The 23,989-nt window shown below is 35.1% G+C and overlaps 2 protein-coding genes across 4 annotated transcripts; one reads left to right on the forward strand and one right to left on the reverse strand.

Moving 5' to 3' along the window:
• Positions 1-7,014: 7,014 nt before the first annotated feature.
• Positions 7,015-15,449, forward strand: LOC113733882 (uncharacterized). Of its 3 annotated transcripts, none has more exons than XM_027260099.2 (13): positions 7,015-7,328; positions 8,117-8,303; positions 8,680-8,752; positions 9,088-9,235; positions 9,448-9,557; positions 10,213-10,350; positions 10,419-10,560; positions 10,633-10,770; positions 11,435-11,595; positions 11,684-11,758; positions 12,217-12,355; positions 13,043-13,312; positions 15,195-15,449. In XM_027260099.2, the coding sequence occupies exons 1-13, from the start codon at positions 7,095-7,097 to the stop codon at positions 15,336-15,338; spliced, it is 1,959 nt and encodes a 652-aa protein (XP_027115900.2). In that variant the 5' UTR covers positions 7,015-7,094; the 3' UTR covers positions 15,339-15,449. The 3 variants fall into 3 exon arrangements, with proteins under 3 accessions (XP_027115900.2, XP_027115902.2, XP_027115901.2); XM_027260101.2 differs by having other exon boundaries at positions 10,515-10,560; XM_027260100.2 differs by having other exon boundaries at positions 9,088-9,190.
• A 25-nt stretch (positions 15,450-15,474) lies between these two features.
• LOC140038804 (aldehyde dehydrogenase 22A1-like) lies at positions 15,475-23,007 on the reverse strand. Its single transcript, XM_072084147.1, has 14 exons — positions 22,582-23,007; positions 22,291-22,334; positions 21,635-21,727; positions 20,865-20,992; positions 19,974-20,096; positions 19,480-19,633; positions 18,770-18,873; positions 18,619-18,697; positions 18,199-18,294; positions 17,916-18,053; positions 16,774-16,989; positions 16,492-16,683; positions 15,942-16,085; positions 15,475-15,858 (listed from the first exon to the last, which is right to left on the reverse strand). The coding sequence occupies exons 1-14, from the start codon at positions 22,691-22,693 to the stop codon at positions 15,703-15,705; spliced, it is 1,779 nt and encodes a 592-aa protein (XP_071940248.1). The 5' UTR covers positions 22,694-23,007; the 3' UTR covers positions 15,475-15,702.
• Positions 23,008-23,989: the final 982 nt, after the last annotated feature.

The following is a 23,989-nucleotide window of genomic DNA, read 5'->3' on the forward strand; positions in this document are numbered from 1 at the left end:
GTTCATAATAGGAAGAAGGTTTGTTTAATTTTGGAGAAACATTTCGACATCCTGAAATAGTTTCTTAGGACAGTGCTATAAAGCACGACTCAAGTTACATTATATTAATTTCAGTTATCATTATTTTTTGGCTATTTTTCTCTAACAATCTAAGAAACTATGGCTTCCGGCAATGTTAACATCTCACAACTTTATATGTGAGAGTTTGATTCTTGTATGCTTTCTGTTCATTAGAGCTAATATTGTACAAAACTTATGCCTTGTGAAAAGTTACTACTTAATGTCTCTATTAGATCTAGTTTCTTCTATAAATTCAATATATCTGTCAAGAAATAGATTGATCATGTGAAGTACCATTTACCACTACATAAGACTATTTGTTCAGTGAAAAATGCAATATATGGCTGCAAGGTTGAAGTTTGAACTCCAATTTATATTTTATGTAGTAGGGGCATGTGATATCGTGAGTTTTTTTTTTATTTCTTTTGCATTCATTTCTTGATTATGGGAAGTAAGCACTTGATTAAAATAATTGAAAGTAAGAGCATGTGAGATGAGACTCCAAGAGATCCACTGTTTTTGCAATTTGATTATTTTATTAAGCAAATAGGTTGGCGCCTTACTGTTGTTGACATTTGAATAGTTGGATTTTGGTAAAAGTTGAGTAAACTCCACACAGTTTTATAAGCATGTATTACACAACACGATAAATTTCATAGTCATTTAGGATACTCCATTGTACCGCACTCTCCTTTCTTTCCTCTAATTTCTACTATTGTTTTGGAAGGGATAGTGTAAGGAAAAGTTTCTTTCTAAACAATTCACTTCCTGTACTATATATTTAGAAACATTGGGTTAGTTAAAAAATACGAGAGAGACACGAGTTTTCTTCTTGCTTATATCTCTCCCATTTGCCCCTTAATGCAACACGATCGTACCAGCACTAATACACATGTTTGGGTACGATCATATCAGCACTAAGACATGAGTCTTCTTCTTCTTTGTTTTGAGAAGTGATGATTGTAATACAATCATTGAGATAAAAAATGTTGAATTTTTTGAACATATTTTTTGCTGTCAAATAAAATTTCTCATGCACCTGTTGAAAAAATAATAATAAGAAGACAAACTCTAATGAGGAGTTGAGAAGGAGTAAAAGGCCAAGAAAAGAATTTTTCGATGGGAATGATTTTCAAACCTTTCTTGTTGACAATGATCCTTTAACGTATTCTGATGCAATTTCTTCTCCTGATTGCAAGTTTTGGAAAGAAACAATTGAATCAGAAATAGATTCTATTTTGAAAAAATAAAACATGTATTTTAGTAGACTTACCTCCTGGTGCAAAACCTATTGGTTGCAAATAATTTTTGAAGAAAATATAATTTTGATGGTTCTATAGAAAAATACAAGACTCGTCTAGTAGCAAAAGATTTTCTCAGAAACAAGATATTGACTACTTTGACACGTTTGCACCAGTAACAAGAATTTCTTCTATTCGTGTTTTATTTGCCTTAACTTTTATCCATAAATCTGTTGTTCATCAAATGGATGTCAAAACAGCATTGTTAAATGACGGTTTAGAAGAAAAAATTTATATGTTTCAACCAAAAGGATGTGTTGTATCTGAACAAGAAAATAAAGTGTGTAAATTAATTATATCTCTTTATGGCCTAAAGTAGCTCTTAAACAGTGGCATGAGAAATTTGTTTAAATATTGATAAAAGACGATTTTTCGTCTGTAGAAGTGGATAAATGTGTGTATACTAAAGATGTAAATGATCAATATGTGATAATTAGTCTATATGTGGATGACATGCTTATATTTGGTACAAGTGTAGAGATTGTTAATAGTACTAAATATTTTTTATCTTCTAATTTTGATATGAAATATTTGGGTGAAACTACAATGATATTAGATGTTAAAATCATAAGAAAAAATGATGGTATAATGCTATCATAAAAACATTATACAAAGAAATTTCTTATGAAAGTTTGAAAATTATGATGTGACACCTGTAAGTACTCCTTATAATGCTAACACTAAATTAAAGAAAAATAATGGCGACCCAATTGCTCAGTTTAAATATGCTTAGATTGTTGAGAGTCTGATGCATTTGATGAATTTCACAAGACCTGATATAATTTATACTGTGTGTAGATTGAGTAGATATACTCACAATCCCAATAGTGAGCATTGATTTGCATTAGTCAGACTAATGAAATATTTGAGAGGAACCATGAATTATGGTATTGTTTATTGTGGATTTTCCACTGTATTAGAAGAGTACAGTGATGCTAATTGGATCTCGAATTCAAATGAGACAAAATCCACTAGTGATTATGTATTCACCCTTGGTAGTGGTGCAGTAGCATGAAAGTCAGCTAAACATACAATCATTGCTATATCAACTATGAAATCAGGGTTTATAACTCTGGAGTTGATTGGTTAAGAAACTTTTTAGCCAATATTCTTTCGACTAAGGATCTGTTGCCTTCTATATCCATACATTGTAATTGTCAGGCGGCAATTGCTATTGCTAAAAACAAATCATATAATTGTAATAGTCGACACATGAAATTAAGACATGATGTCGTAAAGCAACTGTTTAGAGATGAAATTATTTTCATTGATTTTGTGAAGTCAGAGTTGAATTTGGCCGATCCTCTGACTAAACCCATTGGAAGAAAATTGATTCTTCAAATTTCAAAAGAAATGGGACTTCGACCAACAAATTGTCAATAGAGACAGTAACCCAACCTATGTGATTGGTGATCCCATGAAATAGGTTCATATGGGTAATAACAAGTCAATATTAACTGTAAAAGCACTTCAAATTTAAATCCCTCCGGAGATAAGTGCTTTGAGTAATTGTAAGGATGAGTTAAAATTTTTAATGAATTCATATCCCATTAGAGATGTGTATTTAAAGCAATATACACTTGATGAATTCATTTATATGAGAATGGAGTGTGACAGCTCCTATAAGATTTCTTGGTCAAATCTTTAGAACTTTTATGAATAATCAGGCAGGCGCACGGCCTAAAAACGCGAAATCGCGTTAACAGCAAAATTATGGATTGTAATGTGATTGACAAAATCTCTATCATACATCAAGAATTATTGGTTCAGAGAAATTCATATTTCACCAACAATTCTGTAGGTCATATTTTGTCGGTCTAAGTTTGGTTCATAGTCCAAAGATATCAAACTAATTACATTTCACCCAAATAAATTCAATAGATTATTTTTTTATTTTTTGTCCAAAATCTATTGAAATAAGAAGGAGATTGTTGTAAAATATATGTGTATTTCAGAAATTTTGTCCCACATCGAAAATGAATATGATAAAAGTTTTGTCCCATCTCGAAAAATGAATAGGACCTCTCAAGATTTATAATATATAAATATGTGTTATTTCCCCTTGGATAAACACACAAAATCTTCTCCCCCTGACAGTTAATATCTTCCTGTCAGTTTTCTTTCCAATTCTCCCCTTGACAGTAGATGCCTTCCTGTCAGCTTCCCTTCTACTTCTTCCTCTCCTTACTTTGCTGGATTTACATTTCATTTACTAGTCTGATCCTTCCTGTTCATAATAGGAAGAAAGCTTGTTTAATTTTAGAGAAATATTTCGACCTCCTAAAATAGTTTTTTAGGACAGTGATATAAAGCACGATTCAAACTACACTATATTAATTTCAATTAACATTATTTTTTGGCTATTTTTCTCCAACAAATAATACATTTTTTTATCTCCATAATCGTTTTTTATACTGCATGAACATAAAACTATGCAAGGAGTGTAAAGTTTACCCACCGAGTTTAATTGAATAGTTTCTGCAAAGTTTTTTTGAACATATTTTTGAAATGATGACCAGTAGATATGAGCAAAATAAACTAAGCTTGATGCAACATGCATTTTTATTCTTTTTTAACTGTACTGTGATCAGCTTCTAAATCTCAGTACTCAGATGCTGAATAAATCTGCAAAAGGTATAGAAACCTACTTAGTCAAAAAATAATCTCCAAAAGCTGTAGAAACTTATACTAATCTCAGCTACAACCCGTGGTTGTTTTAAAGGCCTCAAGAGACATGCAAGAATCCTTGTCTGGGTAATGACTAGGCATATCTATAAGATTTCCAGAGAAAGTGTATAATCAAGGGGACTATCCCCTTGGAAGGCTCTATTTGAGGTAGCCTTCATTGGCGCTGGGCATTTTACTGTCAGGGTTTAAGCCGCAGGCTTACAAGATTGACAAGGTGCTCAAGACTAAGATCAAATATGAGGTTTTGTGGATCTATTTGGAAGTCAACATAGCTATAGCTTAGTCTGTTTGAACTTCGAAGACCTTTTGTTTAGTTGCTAATTTGCTACTAGTACTACAATTTTTTTTTAATGTTTTTCTTTAGCTATTTGTGGATGATTTGATTTTCTTTCGTAGCCTGTTATGTGGGTTTTAGTTTATGACTTGAATCAAGTAGTGAATAGGGATGGCCTCTTTCGATTCCATTGGGATGTATGATGCCTGATGAATGATTTTCTAGTAATTTTTGTTGAACAGGCGACAATTTGGTAACTTGATGTTTATATGATGTTATTAATTCCTTGTGTTTCATTTTTTGCTTCCTACTTCTTAAAGAAAAGACTTTGTGCTGAGTTTAGCGGAAAGCTATTGTTCAGGATTTTGGTTTTCTTACCCGACTAGAAGTTTTCCCATTTTACTTCTCAATTCTTCTGCGTAATTCTGGTGACGTGTTTGATCCAAACAAACACAAACTTGCATTCTTTGTTCCTGATCCAAATAGGGAACCCGGACTAGTAGCAGTAGTTACTTGTTCGTGTTGTGTGTTTGCTCCAAGGATGGATACATTTATGGGGATAAGGTTATCAGGCAGGCTGAGGTAGGCGTTACGCGCGAAGTTGCGATGCGGAGGAGCCGACGACCATCTCCCATCCCGTCTTCCACTCAATGATGGTTGTTCTCTCATGGGCTACTGTTGACTATATCACTTGCGAATTGATGTCCCAAAACATCTTTATTTAAGACATTACTTGTTAAGTAATATATATGATGGCTATGAATTGCTATTTAAGAGATTACTTGCTAATTAATATTTGTGACTATGATTTGTTTATGTGGTAGATTTATCATCACTTGCATGCCTTTGCAATAGTATTAGGATATATTTCTCTTATGTAATGTTGTTGGCAAGTAAAGTGAAAGAACTGGCACATGGGGTTTTACATGGACTTTTGACAAGCAAAATGGTTTCATTAACACTTGGTCGACGTTGAGTAATTTCTAATTTCTAAATACTGATGTTCTCTCGAGTAAATTAGCAAACTAAGAAAAGTTTATCAGGGCACATTTTTATAGAGGAGGAAATTTGGGTTCAAGAAAGTAGTACATTACCCATCACTTCATTTGTCTTCTGGTTAGTGTTTATTGTTCAATGAGGGTGTACGGTTGCCTCAAAAAAAAAGTGTACAGTTGGATGTTACAGGAGTGTGTTCATTTCTTAGTAATTATCAAATATGTTTGGATCATTGAGTTTTTCAAAAAATAGTTTTTCAAATACTATAAAAATTTTTAAAAAGTACTCTAAAAGGCACTCTAAAAAGTAGTCTTAATTATTTTTAATGTTTAAAAAATATTCCAAAAAATATTCTAAAAATTCTACTATTCTTAAATATTCCAAAATATACTCTAAAAACTCTACTGTAGTAAAATTTTTCAAAAACACCCTAAAAAACAGCTAATCCAAATGGAGATTAATCAATATCGTTGAGATATTAATTAATTAAGAAGACTTTTTTTTTTTTTTTTTTTTGTCTGCAACGATAGATGTCCTATAACCTAAACTAGCCTAATCTAGGGGAAAGGGGTAATGAGAAATGGTCAACTAAGACCAGTCACATATTGTGGCAAATTTGAGGGAGGCAGGGGTTGAACCCCTGACCTCCAGCACTATCAAAGAGGGTGATGACCACTGGACCAAATGGCCAGTGGCTTTCGTTCACCTCTTCATTCGCATCGCACACTCACGGCCCATGAAACCTCTGTTTTCAAACTCGGACCGGACCGGCCGGTCCGACTGGTCAAACCGGGAACCGGCCAATTGTCCGGTCCGAGCTAACTTTAAAAATCAGGAAATTAAAAGTTCGGTCAAACCAGGTCAAAACCCGGGTTTGACCCTATTTGACCGGGAAAAATAAGAACCGGGTTCCACCATGCATCTCAGATCTCACGCAAGGAAAGGAAAAAGAGGGACCCGTATCTCCTTGGCTCCATGTGCCCAGCCCAAAATCCCAAAACGCAACCATTTTTGTAATGGGACATGCATGCACAGTTGATTACTGCTGCAGTGCTGCTACATCCTGGCCACAACTCGCTCGCACGTGTTCATACAACATCCATATCTTCTTGTTGCCCCCTCTCCATGCATGTATGTAGAATCTTTTTTTTTTGAAGGTCAAAATATTTTTAATATTATATTTTGATCCCTAGGTTATTAAAAATTATTAATATATCTCAAATATTTCATACTTTATAAATATTATCTTAAAATTTGGTATTATTTTTTAATTAAATCCATAATTTTAATTCTAAACTTGTTAATACTCATTAAATAATATAAATTGCTATTTGACTATTCTAATTTCTTTGTATTTTCTTGTTAAATATATTTGAAACATCAAATATATATGAATATATCTTTATTAATATTAACATGTTATTAGGTATTTTACATATAATATTTTAATTTTTAAATAATTTTTATTTATGACATCATCCGGTTTAACCCCGATCGAATCCGGTTGAACCCATTGACCTCTGACCCCTGAACTTGAACGAGTCGATACCCGGTCCGGTTCTGAAAACATAGCATGAAACGACATCGCTTGATGTACGCATCGATTCCGCGCCAAAAGCATTTTGAGATTATTAGGAGGTTCAAAGACTATAAAAACCCGCGAACTGGACTTCACTCCCACTTTCAGAGATTAGGGTTTATTAATTCGTCTTTCTCTTTCAGTGCCTGCCTCAGAGAGTAGATGAGGTTTTCTCTCTGAGGCGATTCCCAGCAGCATGATAGACTACGAACCTTCATCAATGGAAATCACAGATCAACCAAATCACATGGACGAAGAAGAGGATCCGTTCCTAAAATTTATTGACTACGCGCAGTTGATTTTAAAAGAAACCGAAAATGACAATTCGGACGGGCCGGGTTGGAGCTGGATTGCTTCTCGGATCCTTAAAACTTGTGTAGCTTATTCTAGCGGCGTCACTCCCGCTATTCTCCTTTCCGATCTCTCTCAGGTCCATCCGATTCTCGATTCTCTCTGCATTTCTCTCTTATTAGTTCTTTTTTTTTGGCCAAATATTGGGAAAAAATTGATTATCAGTAGTTATTATCATCGCTAGTTTCAAATTAACTATACGTGCATTCTTTTCCGTGTATATATTTGTCTTCTTAGGTGCATAGGCCTCTCAATTATCTCTATCTTTTTTTTCCCTTTTGAGCATCCGAATAATCAGTGCTTAGTATGTGTACATCATTCCGGTGTGTGTGTGTATGTAGAGTATATAAAATTGCTATGGTATTTGTTGTTAATTAGACAAGTTTTATAGGTAAAACGTGTGTGTCTTTGCAGTATACTTGAAAATTAGTAGAGATGCATGTTGTTAATTTGATGAATTTTGTGCATCTCGGTGGTATGCCTGGATTGTGTATGTGAAATTGTTACGTATATGAGTTATTAGTTTGACTTAATTGCATAGATATTTGTGAACTTTTGTCCAGAATTTCCACGTTTTATTAGCTTTGTAGATTCACATAGAAAATAGGTTCTAAATAAGTTTGGTTTTTACATTTTATCTTATAGCACTCTCTGAGTAATAATAAAGATCATTTGCATGAAAGAGGAAAAACATACTATGTTTTCTGATTGATATAAATTATACAATTATGTCTATATAAGGAACGTTTTTGGAATTTGATTTGCAGAATAAGGACACTTTTTCGAACAACTTTTCTCGTTCTATGGCATTCTTCAGCTTCTTTTTGTTTTTCCCCAGCTAATATGTGTGTTTATGTATGATTATAGGCTTGGAATGAGCAGAATAGGGGGAGAGCTCCAAAAAAGAGGCCTGAATGCATTAACCAGTTGAAGGAGAAGCACAGAAGAGCAAAGCTTCCTAGCACTGTTACAATTGACTCAATTTACGAGAAAAGATTCTTATCCTTGACTAGTGTAATTGAAGCTGTCATTGTAGATGCTTACTGTCTTCCGGGTACAACATGAGCCGTGCCATTCAATTGCATTTCTTTTTTGTTATTTTACCACAAAATGGCTCAATAAATTCACTTTGAATATAAAAATCTTGGGGATCTATTCTATTATGCACTATGAACAAACTTTTCACCTACAACTTTCCAGGCTTGTGCTAATAGTTAACTGTCATTGATATACAGTGCAATGAAGTTCTCGGGCTAAATAAAGGCATTAAATTACTTGAGAAAATTTTGTCTATAATGAGGCAACTCATATTTAGCGTTACTGCTTAGTTCTTTTCCAATAGTTTCCAAGCTATGGGTTTCCTGCCCTTGCTTGTAGTAGTAAGTGTTAATGCTGTGGTAGTCACGTTTAATTTGTTAAGTTTCTCTCAGGAACCAACATATGCATGATCACATTGGGCGACTTTTGGAGCTCTAACACCATTGATCTGTATCTTCACCGTAGGTAAATGAACTGCACTGCATATTAAATGAGTGTACCATACATTATATGGCAATTCGTTAACGTGGTGAATTAGCCCATCTTTATGCTTGTGAATCCTTTTTCTTCTCTTTTTTCATGTGCTGCTAATGGTTACCATACCTCTTCACAAGCAACTAGCAGACTGTTATTAGTAGACTAATTCTATAACTAAATTAAAGCTGGGATATTTTCTTTGCAAGGGTGAACTTTCAGCGACTAAGCACATTAGTCATCATTTAAATCAATGTTATCATTGCTGTACAGCATCTTGTACATTGTTGATCTACTAAGATGTCTAACAAGGATTTTTGTAGCAGGTTTTACAAATTAGCTGATCCTAACAGTGGAATTCTGAAGAAGGGCCGAGAAGCTTTTCTAACTGGATGCCATCTTCGAACTGCCAGCAAAAGTTGTGGCCAGGCACGACTTCTGCCAACTGAATATTTTGTGGTGCTGCTAGATGAGGTCTTGGAGGATTTCTTTGCTTATCCACTTGTGATTGACCTTTTTATGTATGTTGATCTTTGCTAGCACAAACTAGTGTAGTTTTGCATGCTTTATCTTTGCATTTCCATGCTTATTAATTTCAGGAGTCCTGTGACATATATGCACTTGGTCTGATTTTAAGATTTCATATTCTGTTTCTGGTGTTGACTTTAAATTTATCCTTGATGCAGGACCAAGACGATGATGCGATGCTAATTGGAGCACAGTTTTGTTCAGATTCCTTCTCTTCCATTTCTCTTGAGGCTGTTAAAGAAGGGGTCTCTTATTCATTGTATGCTAGGTAAGATGTGGCAGCATAATTTGTAGTCTGTCTTGTGTGCTTCAGTTTTAAACGAAGTTGATGCTACTTTCTCTGAAGTTGGTATATATAAAATCAGTCATCTTGCCAATTGGCTCACTTCTTCAAGTACATCAGACAGTTTTAGCTCTGAGAATTGGCTTGTGCCTCATCTGCTTTTCCATGATGGGAACATAATGAAAGTATGTCCTGAGAAAAGGCCGTCCATTAACAGACAGGATGGATGTCAGCTTTACACACCGTCTTAATTCCTTCTCTCAGACTTTAGCATATTATTGCTGAATGGTATAGTAGTCAAAGCGTGCTCAACTTTAATAAGTTCAAAGCGCTGTCAAGTGTTGGCCTAGCTTCTTTTGACATGTGATTGAGCAAATCAATAAAGACTCTGCTTAAAAGAACATGGGCACAAAGATCTGTCAAGTGTGTCAGTTTCCTTTCGTCCCCTCTCTCCCCCATCTTTTCCATCTCTTCTGCCAATCTTCCTTTTTCCTTTCTTTATTCCCCGTTTTGACTTCATATTTCAATTGACTGGCACCTTTTCTTTTTGCTTTGCTCTCAAGTCCTTAAAGTCTTTGGCATTTTAATTTATGTTGCACCTAGAACTACTATAACTAGTTGTGTTTTTATTTGAGGACAGGATTGAGTCAATTGGATCTTTGGAAACACAGAAGTATGGTAATTTGCAGAAGAAGCAGATTACTCTTGTTGATAACGATGGTGTCAAGCTAAAGTTTCTACTGTGGGGTGAGCAGGTTATGCTATCCAATCTATTCAGGTACCTCTTCGGGATTCAGATTTGTTGTTTTTGTTTTTCTACATCAACATGATTTAGCTGCTTTTCAGTGTTGGGAGTATGCTTGCCCTGGATAGGCCATTTATTGCAAGTTCTTCTAATGGTGAAATCGAAACATGTGAAGAAATTTTCCTTGAATATGGCAGTGCAACGCAGCTTTTTATGGTGCCTTCTATCCAACATGAGGAACGAGTAAGTCTTGGATTTTTTTATGCAACTAACATGTCCAATGATGAATACAATGTTAACTTGTGGGGGATCTAGGTATCTGTATCATTGACACAGAGCCGTTCTCAAGGATCAAAGCTATTAAATCTATCAGATCAGAGATCTGTCATTTCCCAAGTGACCCTGCCTTGTGATTCTCAAGGATCTATTGACTTCAGTCTTTGTCCATTTCGGGTAAGTTCTGCAACAATTTGGCAGAATCTATGGATGTTGAAAACAATTTATTGTTGTAGGAATTGTTTTATCTGTGAAATAGCTTCTTCATATAAAAAATTGAGATTGGATTAGATATCCAGGGTAAATTCAATCTTCTTTTCTAATGCATTATTCAGCCTTTTCCTGGTAAATGGAGTTGTAATACTCATCTGTTATATTTCTTTACCAAATAAAAAAGATTTGGTCTTCAGTTTTATGTTTTAGCTTCACATGTAACAAATCATGCTTCATACTTGATAGGTATGTCATTTAATGACCATTAATGACATCATTAATCAAGAAGACAATGACCATTATTAGTATCATTGTGAATACTTTCCTCCATTCTTCATACTTTGAAACCAACTTGGATTGTGTTCATATGCATGCACATTGAGCATAAATATAAATTTGTCATTCCTGTGTTTTTATTATGCCTTTAAACACACCTGATGCTTTATGTGAATTCATAGATGACGTATCCCATTTAAATAAGCACAAAGGATAAAAATCTTCTTGGGTTTATAACTGTGCCTACTTCAGAATGTTCTGGATATGTCCATTACAAAACCAATATGCTCGTGTCAATTCCCTAAATTTCAATTTTGCCACTAATCTCTCTTATGCTGTTGAAGTATTGCAGTCATTTGTAGTTGATCTACATGACAAGATGACTGGCCTCAGTCTTTATGGAGTTGTTACTGACATTGTTCATGAGAGAAATACAGCAAGGACCACTTTCTCCTTGAAGCTGAAAGATATAACTGGAACAATTTGGATAAAGCTATATTTTGTCGGATTGTGGTAATTATCTTCAGTTACCTGTGTCCCAAATGAAACATGTTCATTTTGCTAAAAAAGCTAATGTTTCCTCGACGTTTTTGCTGTTTAGGTCATTGGGAAGATTGGGGCTTGGTCACACTGTGTACATTTCTGGTTTGACCTCCTCTACGAGCATAGAAAATAGGTGATCACAACTCAAACTTTAATTAGATCCTGAACTTTGACATATACATACTGCGTTGACTACCTCTCTCCCGACAAGTTAGCTGCACAAAAACTCCAAAGGAACAACGTTATATCATGTGAAAGTGGCCTAAAAGAAAGGGTTATATCATATAAAGTGAGTTTATTCAGTTAGAAAAGGATAGCTACATTTTAAGCTTTAATGAGACTAATGATCAGCAATCCTTTTGGGATTGTTTTCACTGATAGAACGTATTGGGTCATCTGATGGTGCACTTTGGTCAAATGATGAGTTTTCATTATATATTAACTGGAAGGTCGTGAGGTCAGTGCATGATACAGCTTTGTTTGCAGGTTAAAGCTACATGCACTTGAATGTATTATACCCTTACAGCTGCCTGATTTTGCCTTTTTTATTCATAGGATAATCTCATCTTGCTTTTGTTGCATGCTTGACAGACTTCAGTTATCATGGTTGGAGTGTGACATTGGAGCTTCATTTATCAACATAAGTTGCTTACCAGCCTTGCTGAACTCGTCTTGTCTTCACAAATTATCACGCCTTTCTGATTTATCTATCCGGATTGGTGTAACTCATGTATGTTTATTCTTTTTCCTTGGTTTCGATTCTGTGCTTATCTGTTCTGCTAAAAATCCATGCAGTTTTTCTTCTTCCTCTCCCAAAAGAAAAATAAAGGAAAGAAAAGGTTGATTTTACTTTTTATTTTCTGTGATTCTGCCATGTTGAATCCTGGCTTCCATCTTGCAGATACTGGTAATATCTCTCTCTCTCTCTCTCTTTAAGGCAAGATACTTGTAATCTTGTGTTGCTATGTGGAGTCTTGGTAGTTACCTCTTACTCAATTTACTCTAAACTGTGATTAGCCTGTGACATGCGGATAAACAGCTGTCAGGTTAACTTCCATAGTTAATTTAATCATACATTGAAAAGCCAGGTGAAAATCCTTTATTTTAATGATCTTTTTTTTTTTTCTAAAATAAGATTTTATTAAGTTTTGAGGTCTTTTTGCTGATCTGTTTTGATCGTTTCCTCGTGACAACAAATGGGGTACTTTAATAGCTTCATCTTTCTTGAGTTTTATGTTTTCCTCCCTCTGTATGAGGATTTGCTATCGATGTTCCGATGCCGCAATTTATATTGTGGTCATGGGATTCGTTTGTTGTCTGCATATGGCTTCTGGTATCCTTCCCTTTACAAAGAGTTACTTAGATGAGCATCGGTGTCGCTTTCTAAAAGCATTTTTCTCTCTCCTTTTCTCTTCAGATCTGTCGAATCTGGCTGGATCAGATTGAATATTGTCACGTCAGTACAAGATTTTCGCATTCCCTTTGTGGGAATTTTGTTGACGAGGCACGCGGTGGGGACCCTTTTTGTAACTTCTGCAATTGGAACTGCTCTGCTGAAGTTGTGCGGTCTTTCCATCTCAAGATAACTCTTGCTGATGGGAGCGCAAAAGTGTGTGTTTGGTGCACTGGTCAGACCGCTGCAGAGTTACTTCAAATAACTCCTGACGACTTTGATGATCTCTCTGAGGTAATCCTGAAACAATTTCTGACTCGCTTCTTCTCCTTCATTTCTTTTCGACGTCTCCATTCAAGATAATAACATTTTACTCTTGAACATAAACAATATAAGAATCTTTTACTTCACTAATCTACTTTTTAGTGTCCAAAATAATGAAATGGGTATGCCACGCTATATTTATTTGCTCTACATTATTTCACATATTATTGACAGTAGCATCATTACACATGATTTGTTAATGTTAACGCCAAGGAAGTAAAATTGACTATTGGACATCACAGCTGTTCACGAATATCCTAATAAGTAAACCCAAGACTTGCATCAAAGCCCAAAAAAAGAAATTCCTAATTTAAAATGAAGAACTGGTGTCAATGGAGAACTTTGAACTTTTCCCCCGACCTCTGGCAACAGAAAAGCCAACACTTCTCGTCAACTAAGGATGGCAATGGGGTGAGATTGGGGGGATGGATTGCCAAAAAATCCCCTCTGCCTCCGTCCCATCCCCTGCTCCCGTTCGCCCACCCTCGTCCCACCCCACTTCCCCGGCAAGTGATAATTTTCTCTTTTTTTTTTTTGTGTATTGGAGAGGAACATTTCATTTTTAAGCGAATATATCTTTGTGATATGTATAAATTAGAAGTCCAAGAGAATACCACATGCAAATTGTTTCTTTTTAGAAGTAAGATTAATTTACTACTATTACTAAAATACTGCTATTGGTGAACAAGCGAACAACAGTAGGAATGGCAATGGCAATGGCAGTAGGTGTTCGCGGGTGCCATCTTGAAAGTAATGGAGCGAGGGTCCCCCCGCTATAACTGGTGGCCGGCTTGGTCCCTCACATGAATATATTATATGTATAATATAATAATTATAAATTAGTCTTCTTAATTAATTTTTTGAAGCAAGTCTTAAATAATAATTAGACTAAAACTTTGAAGAATTCTCTATCTTTACAACCTTAAATAAGTTTATAAGTAGATTAGTTTAAATGATTTTAATTTATTTATATCTTAAACATCAAAATATTAGAGAAACTAAAAAACCTATTAACATTCAACCTAACCCTTTCTTACTTTTCCTTCTCTTGTTCATTTCTTTCTCTGTCACGTATCTTTTTTCCTTTCAGTTGCCACTCACTCTCAATTTGATGAAATTGTGTCAGTTTGAAGAATTTGTAACTATTTTGCTAACGATCTCTTTACAATCTATTAGCACTAGCTTGCCCAATGCTTGCTCGTCCACCTATAAATAAACTTTACTTTTGAGGAAAAACTAGTTTGAATGTGATGTTCTCTTGGATTACTAATGTATATATATTGCAAAGATAGATTTACTTCAAAATGAAATCTTCCATTTCAATATCAAAGAAAAAAAAAAGAAATGGTCACTTGCAGGGCAAGGACTAGAGGAATGAGAGTGGGGAATGGGGCAGGTGTCGAGGTAAGTCTTTTGACAAGAGGTGGGGGACGGGTCCCGCCTTGTTACCATCTCTAAGTAGCAGGTAAGCCAGTGCTAATAGGTTGTAAAGAAAAGGTTAGCAAAACAATCACAACTTCCAACAGATACACAATTCATCCAACTTAGAGTGAGCCGTAGCTGAAAAAGGAAAAAAGTAATAAAGAAATAAATCGAAGAAAGAGAAATGGAAGAGGGTTAGACTGAATGTTAATAGGTTGCTTAGTTTCTCTAATGTTTTATACTTTAAAACCATACAAGTAAACCTACATATAAGTTGTAAATACAAAGAATTTGTCAAAGTTTTAGTCCAATTATTAATTATATATATAATATATTCATTAATACTTATTAATTTAAGTGAGGGAACAGGGCAGTGCATGTACAGACTCTATGGAACTAATTTCTTTTATCAATACTTATGGCTTGTCAGGAAGAACAGATCTTGTATCCATCTTCCCTTGAGAATGAAAGGTTCATCGTAGCAATTGTCAGCTGCAGGAGTGATGATGGCGGCCTAGTAAATGCGGAACATGAAAAGACTGCATGGGAGGTCACCCGAGCAACTAAAGTATGAATCACGGTGCCTTGGCCATTTACTGCCTTTACCCAGGTTGTTGCCAAGTAGCTCGAAAATTTTGTATTTGCATTGTTTTACCTGGTATTTAAATATAATGACTTCTACCAATGCTAATTTACCATTGCTCCAGAACTGAATAACAACAAATGTTCTAAATTGTTGCATGTTTCATCAGCAGTTCCTTTTAAAAAAAAAAAAGGCTTGTAAAGGTATTTTAACCGTCCCTAAAACAATGAGAAGCATTTAGCCACCAACTCATACTCAGCAATAAAATGGAAAATAAAGCAAAATTTAGATGGTGCAAAACATGATGATATTGTATGGTACCATGATAACTTTGAAAAATTGCCGAGCACTGAGATCATTCATTTCTCCTCTTGTTGTTTGTGGAGGGGTTCTGCTCTGTAAGGATCTTCAAAACATTCACCAATGCTCTCAAACGGTCCAACATGTTCAAGCCATAAAGAGCTTCCACCAGGGAAACTTGAAACTCAAAACCATTCTCAGCGACAGGATACTACAGTAATGCAGTGAGAAACATTGACAATGTAAACTCATTGAACCATAAACAAAATGAGTCAAAAATGCTGCAGAGTTTACCTGGATAGGCTTTGGTATCTTGGTTTTGATAAATGGCCACCATCTATCCTCCACGACTGACTTTACAAGGCAGCAAGCTCGCAAGCCTTCTATGCCAGCAAATCTTCCAAAGCCACTGTCTTTTACACCACCAAATGGCAAAGACTGCAAATACAAAAGTCAAGATTACAATAAAATATCCCTAAGATGTCTATGTATGATTAAAATTGAAGATGCAAATAAATTAAGAGCCATAAATAGTGAACAGATGGTCAACTCTAAACTTAATTTTACAGCCAACTTTTCCAATCCTAAAAGCAGTAGGTTATGGACTTTAAACCACCTGTTTCTCAAAATAGGCAATTATGGAATCACATAAACACCATCCTTTGCCAAAGAGTTTCCATAGTACAAGCAACTTCTAGACCACTATAGATATTGTTTCTAATCCCTTTCATCCGGGAAAGTTCCATTTCTAATCATGCTAATTACAGTAATTTAGAAGAGCAAGTTAGATAATGCTAAAAGCACATCTTGACACTCCATGATACCCTTTCCACAGTGGCATTACCTGACACATGTAAGTTGAAGCAAAGTCATTAACTGCAGCAACACCACAATGTAACTGTGAAGCAATTTGTTTGGCCCGATGTTGACTGCCAGAAAAAACAGCACAACCAAGTCCATATTTTGAATCATTTGCTAGCTTGACAGCCTCTTCATCAGAATTGAATTTCATTATTGGCAAAACTGGTCCAAATGCCTGCGTGCCAATTTCCATTAAAAAAAAGCCAGACAACTTTCGTAGCATCAACAAACAGAACAAACACACACGAAGTCAACACGAAAATACCTCCTCCTGCATCAACTTCATAGAGTGGTTCACATTTACAATAACAGTAGGTGGGAAATACTGATCAACAGCATCTTCACCAATATTTCCGACACTTCCTCGCCCAACAACTTCAGCTCCTTTCTGTATGGCATCATTTACAAGATTTTGGAGCTTTTCGGAATGCTCCTGCATGCATATGGCTCCCATGTCATACTTCCCAGCCAGTGGAGGGCCCTGCATGAAATCATTAATTAAATTATTAAACTTCTATAAAAGAAATTACAATTGAGCATGCAAGTGCACCACGATCATGCTACAGCAGCCCAAAAGAGTGCAGTCAAGGTTCGTGCAAAGATATCACTCTTTCTGTTTTAAAGTGAAAATCACAACTACAGTGGCCAGGAAAGGGAACAACCTAGTGAATTCTAATGCAGCAGTATTCCCTGAATATGTTCTCAAAGATTGGATCTCACATCTGGCATCAAACTCAATTAGTGGTTCTCAAAGGTAGCTACTGGCGTGGTATTTAGTTGATTTCTTTATGGAATAATGTGAGGTGATTGATGCATGAACTTCTAAAACGGAAGGCGACACAAGCGAATGACTTCAACCATTTCACACATCATCAATGAAATCACAAAAGTTGCAAAACAAAAGAGCAAGGGAATAAGAAAGATGAAAAGACATTATAAAACAAGGATGCATATCTTAAAAATGGATCAATCAAAGAATAATTCCAGCATAACTAGCAGTATCAATGGTATCAATTTCTAAAATATATGAAATGAAATGTAATTTCTTTCATATATTGATGTAGCAGGTCAACTCATATAACTAAGAATATTTTGAGGAAGTTGAGCTTTGTTCATGCTGGACACAACATGTCCAACATGAACAAAGAGAAAGCTACTTTGAGTCCTCTTGAAGGCATTGGTTCACAAGCTTTTGCTAGAAAGATGCATTAGCAGAAGTACATAAATTAAGTGTGGTAATCTCAAAACACTTCATTAAGCCATGAAGGTAAAGCTATAACTAAAAGCATATCAAGGCAGTGAAAAATTAAAGTTCGTGACACCAGTGAGACCAAGAAGCAATACAGGGAGAGATCAGGTAGATTTGATTAAAGAAACTAAGAGGAAAATAGCAAAAACTGTACTTACAACAGCAACAGATTTTACAATTTTGACAACTTCAGCAACAAATGAAGAATAAACATCCTTATGAACATAGAATCTCTCAGCACCCGCACAATTTTGCCCACTTGATTGGAGAGCAGCCCTAGCAGCAACTTGTGCAACCTGCTTCCCGTTAAATGATTTGGTAATAACCAACCATCCAGGCAAAAGAAATAGGATTATGCTCAAGAATCTAGAATTGCAATGTTGAAAGTTATCAGTGCATTCATATCTAGAAAATACAAGTGCAGGCTTGAGGGATTCATACATGAGGCACATCCACATCTTCGCAGACAATAAATGCATCTTTTCCACCAAGCTCAAGTGTAACTGGTATTAATGTATCTGAAGCTTTCCGCATTATCTGCATATACAAGAAAAGCACCAAGCACTTCATCTCAGTTTTCATCTTGAATTCAGAAGCATCTATACACCTCAAAGGTTTGAAAACTGAAAATTAACGAGAAATTTTTTTTACTTTAAATGAGTGAAGCTCAAAGATACAGGGGAGACACCATATTGCACAAGAAACCTTTTCCTTCTTTAGGTGGCAGTTATGGTACACGGGTGGGTGGTTTCAAGAGTAAGTAATGCTCAAGGAATTTAAAAATGAGAAAATGGACTTTTGTAGACTATAATACTGCTAATGGTAAAGCAATAAATCAATATATGTTTCTTCACTTCCTACCATTCTACCCACACCAGGTGATCCGACAAATATAATTTTGTCAACTGCAGACACTAAGGCTTCTCCAGTTTCAGCAAACCTGCAGAGAGGTTCAATTCAATCAAGCTCTGAACAGAAGTCAACACAATGAAACCATTAAAACGATGCATACCCGGTTATAACTTCAACCAGGTTTTCAGGAGCTCCTACAGCAACAAGGGCTGTCTGAATAATTCTCATATAAAAACATCCTGACCAACTTGCATTTTCTGAAACCTACCATGACAATCATACTCATCAATTATCAAAGCAAATCAGCAAAGGGAATGTATGTATTTAAAATGTTTATCCTTCTTTTAGATAGAATTTTATCTGAGACAATTAAAATGAATTTCAACTCTTCTACACTACAGAGGCATTCTGCGGGAAAGGACCAAGCTTAGTCACAGACACGTTACTATTCCTCTATGTTATGAAAAATAGTGTCCATGAGTGGGCTCTGAGAACCATCTGGGAAGAACCTTGGTACTTAGAAGCATTGCCTAAAATGGGGGTTAATTAGGAAACAAGGAAATAAGAAAAAAGATACACCTATTATTTAAAATACATGGCCCGTTTTATTTCTTCCAACAATCTACTTAAAAAAGTTTGCTTAAATATTTATTAAAAATGCTGTTCTTACAGACAGACAATGAAATGGCTGGGCATAGAAAAATGTGCTGATGTCATTACAAAGCATCAGCTATGGTGGAACAGGCCAAAACTCTACTACAGACTGCAACTTTAAATCGATTCATAAATACAACACTCAAGAGACAAAAGGAGTTAACTAAAACATGCAATACGTCCAAAATGATAATCAATGCAGGTAAGGAAGAATACCTTAATCACAATGCTGTTTCCTGAGAATACTGCTGCCAACATTGGGTTGAAAATATTATGAAAAGGATAATTCCACGAGACAATAGCACCAATTACACCAAGGGGATAAAACTCCACCTTGGCTGTCTTGTGAAGCATTGATCTTCCACATGACCTATAAGATATCTAATGATGATTATTTTGCTTGAAACTTTTGGCTTGTTAATTATTCAAGCAGATAAAACATGATGAAACAACAAATTGTTTGGATCTTCCTACTCATTGGATGTTGCTAGTAACAAAATGAGCAAAAACGATGTTATTACAACAAGCACTTGTCAAAGAAGGCATCTACATATTTCACACCAAAACCAATAGGAGTATATTGCCACTACGACACAGCTACAACTTATATGAGACTGCTTCTTGAGCTAAACACTGGTCAGATGTTCAAGTTTTGCTCTCGTCCAATCAGTAGTAGTGATAGAATTGAAAAAAGAAGTGATTGGATATACCTGTATTCAGGCTTTAGCCACCTTTCACCCTCTGAAAGAAGCCATGTAATTTTCTCACAAGTTGTCAATATCTCCCCCAATGAAGCATCCACCATGGTCTTCCCAGTATCCCTTGAAGAAATTCTAGTTGAAATAACACATGAGACTAAACTTTATCACAAGTAGTCACAAATAAAAGCATCAATGCAAAAGTTGAAAGTTTTAATTTTAACATTCAACATTCAACACTTCAAAAAATTCAACCAAAACGGAGAAAAAGATGTATGTGATGAGGAATGATCTTAAACCTTTTACTTTCAGGTCATATTATGAATTCCATTTCTTAGCATCCCTAGCTGATGTATTTTACTTGTGCTTCTGCAAGCTTTAATCCCAAATCACCGAAGTATTTTCTGTTATCAGTTTTCAGTCCAGATTGATATATATGAGGATGTCTTCCATTTCCTTTTCTTCACTCACGTTGCTTGTAAAGCAACTTAAACATATTCAGACTAATCCATCAGGTGACGGTCAATAAATAGAAAATTTTTTGATGGTTGGAAAAAACTATGCAAAGAACAAATTCTAGCCCCAGACATTGATTTGAATTGAAGCTACAATGAGAAAAAGTTGAAGACCGCTTGATTACTTTGACCATTACAGCAAATCCATAAATTTATCATATACTGCAAAAGTAAAAGAAAATAGAAGCAATGCATAGATTCCTCAGAGTTCTGATAGTTTTTTACAACTAAATCTTTTTTTTTTTTTTGGTTCATTGTATGTGCATGCCATTGGGGGCAAGGAGGAGACTAGGAGAGGTTGAAGGGAGTTTTTCTTCAAATGAGCAAATCATTTGCTGGCACTTCCAGGAAGTTTATAGAGAGCTTTCTTCAGTTCAGGAGTCCTTACTCGCATATAAGATCTTGATGTTCAATAATATACTTCAGAAGGATCCTCAGAAACTGGCGCCTTTGCTTGAAGCTACTTTTTGCCCATATCTTTTGAGCTTTCCTTGCCTGTGCTACCCTCTCCTTAACCTAAGAAAATTGTGCAGTTGTCAATTTCAACTTGAAGTGGAACACATGAACTGTGAGAGAAGAATCATTAAGCCACATCATCAACCAAAAACACAACATAGAGAGGGGAAAAAGTTGGGAAACTACCAGTTTCATTGAAAGCCAAATGGAAAAGTTGGGCACAAATGTCGTCGTTATATGAAATGCTAAGGCCTTCTGAAGCCTAGGGTGTCAGGCAAAGCTAAAGGTCACAGCTAATGATGGAAGCTACAAACTATGCTACAAAGACATTGTTTATGCAGAGACACATACTACCTAAACACACTGGTGCATCTGATACATACGATGAATTATCACAAATTCTGTAAACCTGGGTGGGAAGGGATCTAGAATCATATTAAATTCAATGATACTGAACACATTGAAAGTTATACATGAAGCAAAGAGGACATGAGCAAATGATATTGCGACTCTAATCAAGTAATATTTACTTCAGAACTAGCTCTAAATGAAACCAGAATTAAGATAACATTCTAGCCAAATGCAAGAGATTATCCATACTGTTAGCTAATTTAAAAAAAAAAAATAGAACATGCCCAATATACAGATTTTACACACGCATCAAGTATCTAAAACTTTTAAAATGTAAGACAATTATCACACCTCATCAGGTTTTAATGCAGGGAAGTGGCCAAGGTACTTCATTGTTGCAGGCTCATAGCACTTAACTTTGTCTGTCTGCCGCCTTGAAGGTATCTGAGTGAAAACCACAATGTAACATTATCAGCAGACAACTGCTCAAATCTCCTAAAGCTCAATTCCAGAAGAGGGGGGGGGGGGTGGGTGGAAAAAGCAAAGCAAAAGCAAAAGCCAAGAAAGAATAGAATACAATCACTGCTTATCAAACACTAAGGAGTCCACAGAAGTGAAAAACAAGAAGAATAAACAAGCGAAATTGTTAGTTTGCAGCCAAACCAAGAACATTTCAAGTAATAAACATCGTCTATTGCATCCCACCTTGAAGCTTTTCAATCTGAATAAGTATGTTCTTTATTTAAATCGTAACTCAAATTTAAATGAATAATATCCAGTTCGGCACATTATATATCTAGTTAAAAAATTATACTACCAAAAAAATTTCTGTATCAAGTTCGCAGCTCTAACACATTCAAACAGAGAAACTAAACTAGCTAGGAATGAATAATTTTGTAGCATAGGAGAGATACTTAAAATAATAACAATTATAATAACTACAATTTTAAACTACAAATAAGCTTCGAAACCGAAAAAAAAAAACAGTAGCAGTCTTCGGAACTCACATATATGTAGCTGTTCTCGTCCGTCTGATTTCCGTTACCCAACACTGCAATTAACACAATAACTTCAAAATCAATACAATATTTGTATCTACACAAACAAATTTTTCCAATCAAATTATTCCAAAATACTTTAAACATCTAAAGAAATATTACTACATACGAAACTAAATACAGTCAATTACCGAGCAAAGCAAGTCTATTCGAAACTAAGCTAAGCAAAATTTCTAGCAAAACGGACATGTAATACTTATATATGTATAAAAGAGAGAGAGAGAGAGAGAGAGAAGGCACCGTCAGAGGCATCGACGTTGATAGAAGGTACATTGGAAGGAACGAGCATCAACAGGAATTTACAGATCACGAATGCGAATGCGAGCACCAGCAACGGCCACCAAAACGCCATCTCTTGATCGATTTATTTGAGAAAACGAAGCTTTTTCTGATTTTGATGAACCCTAGCTCCTTGCTTTTCTGGTTTTTCTAAGAGAAACGAAATGGATCAAATCGCATAGTTTCAGAACTAAAATGGCTCCTTCCCAGTTACCTCTGCTGCTTCACTGGTCATTGCTCAGTTGTCTATCAAGTATCAACTCCTCATACTAGAGGAGCCTAGGCCCACCCAGAATCTTGACTATATGAGAAACATTTTCAATTTAGGGGCCAAATGGACAACGGCTACCACGAAGCATAGAGAAAATCGGGTTTGTCAAAAGTGAGAAGTGTTTAAAATATTTCTCACATTTTATCAAATAATTTTTTTCATCGTTCACTTTTAAAATAAAATAATAACTTTATATCCCTTGTAAAATTAAATTGATAAAATTTAATTCTGATCTGGATTGTCAATTACTTTTGATCCTGAATTTATCACATGATTCACACATAATCATTTTTTATGGATAAAAGAAATTAGGTCTCATTTGTAGTTAAATAAATAATCTGATTTATATTCATTTTTTTCTAAAAAAAAGTATGATCTTACTTGAACTATATTCATTTTTTTTTTCCTAAAAGAGTTAGATTTGACTCAATTTATATCCATTTTTAGCACTAAAAATAGTAAGATTTCACTTTTTTTACATAAAAAATGGAAAAAATCGTTCAAACATCTCTCACATTTTATAAAATAATTTTTTCTGTTCCTCATTTTTAAAAAAATGTAATTTTACGTCTTTTATAAATTTATATTAGTCAAAATTGGTTCCTACCTAGATTTCTAATTAATTTTTGTTTGAAATCCGTCACGTGCCTTGCATATTTCAAGAAACATCTAAGTATTAGTCCTAATCTCCATGGCTTTCCATTTGTAGCCATTTGTTCATTGAACTGGACTATACCTCTACTAACGGTCTTGATTTTTCCTTGATTCTCCTATACGCAACAGTGCATGTGTGCCTGATTGTGGACGGACACATGTAGACCGTGTGACATGTCTGTAGAGATAAATTAAACTCAAAATGCCTTCAAATAAATGTCTGTTTGGAAAATGAATTTTTTGGATGTTTACCTAAAACTTTTCTAAATTTACTTAGAAGTTGTAGGAAAAATTTTTTAGATAGAAAACTTTGTTTCTCTTTTTGTTTCTTTCCTTTCTTTTCTCTTCTCTCTTCTTCTTCCCCCTTCCCCTCTCTCCTCACCGGAAGTTGTAGCAGCAGCAACACATTTTTATTTTTATTTTTTGCATTTTTCTCTCTCCCTC

The sequence above is a fragment of the Coffea arabica genome, chromosome 3e (assembly GCF_036785885.1).
Source record: "Coffea arabica cultivar ET-39 chromosome 3e, Coffea Arabica ET-39 HiFi, whole genome shotgun sequence".
NCBI classification, from domain to species: domain Eukaryota; kingdom Viridiplantae; phylum Streptophyta; class Magnoliopsida; order Gentianales; family Rubiaceae; genus Coffea; species Coffea arabica.

Bases quoted from the DNA above. Each gene is read 5' to 3' on its own strand.
- LOC140038804 (XM_072084147.1), bottom strand. From the start codon at position 22,693: ATGGCGTTTTGGTGGCCGTTGCTGGTGCTCGCATTCGCATTCGTGATC. The intron at 22,335-22,581 runs GTGCCTTCTCTC...TGTTAATTGCAG, and splicing joins CAACGTCGATGCCTCTGACG to TGTTGGGTAACGGAAATCAG. The intron at 21,728-22,290 runs GTGAGTTCCGAA...GTTTTCACTCAG, and splicing joins ACGAGAACAGCTACATATAT to ATACCTTCAAGGCGGCAGAC.
- LOC113733882 (XM_027260099.2), top strand. From the start codon at position 7,095: ATGATAGACTACGAACCTTCATCAATGGAAATCACAGATCAACCAAAT. The intron at 8,304-8,679 runs GTACAACATGAG...AGTTTCTCTCAG, and splicing joins AGATGCTTACTGTCTTCCGG to GAACCAACATATGCATGATC. The intron at 13,313-15,194 runs GTAATCCTGAAA...ATGGCTTGTCAG, and splicing joins ACTTTGATGATCTCTCTGAG to GAAGAACAGATCTTGTATCC.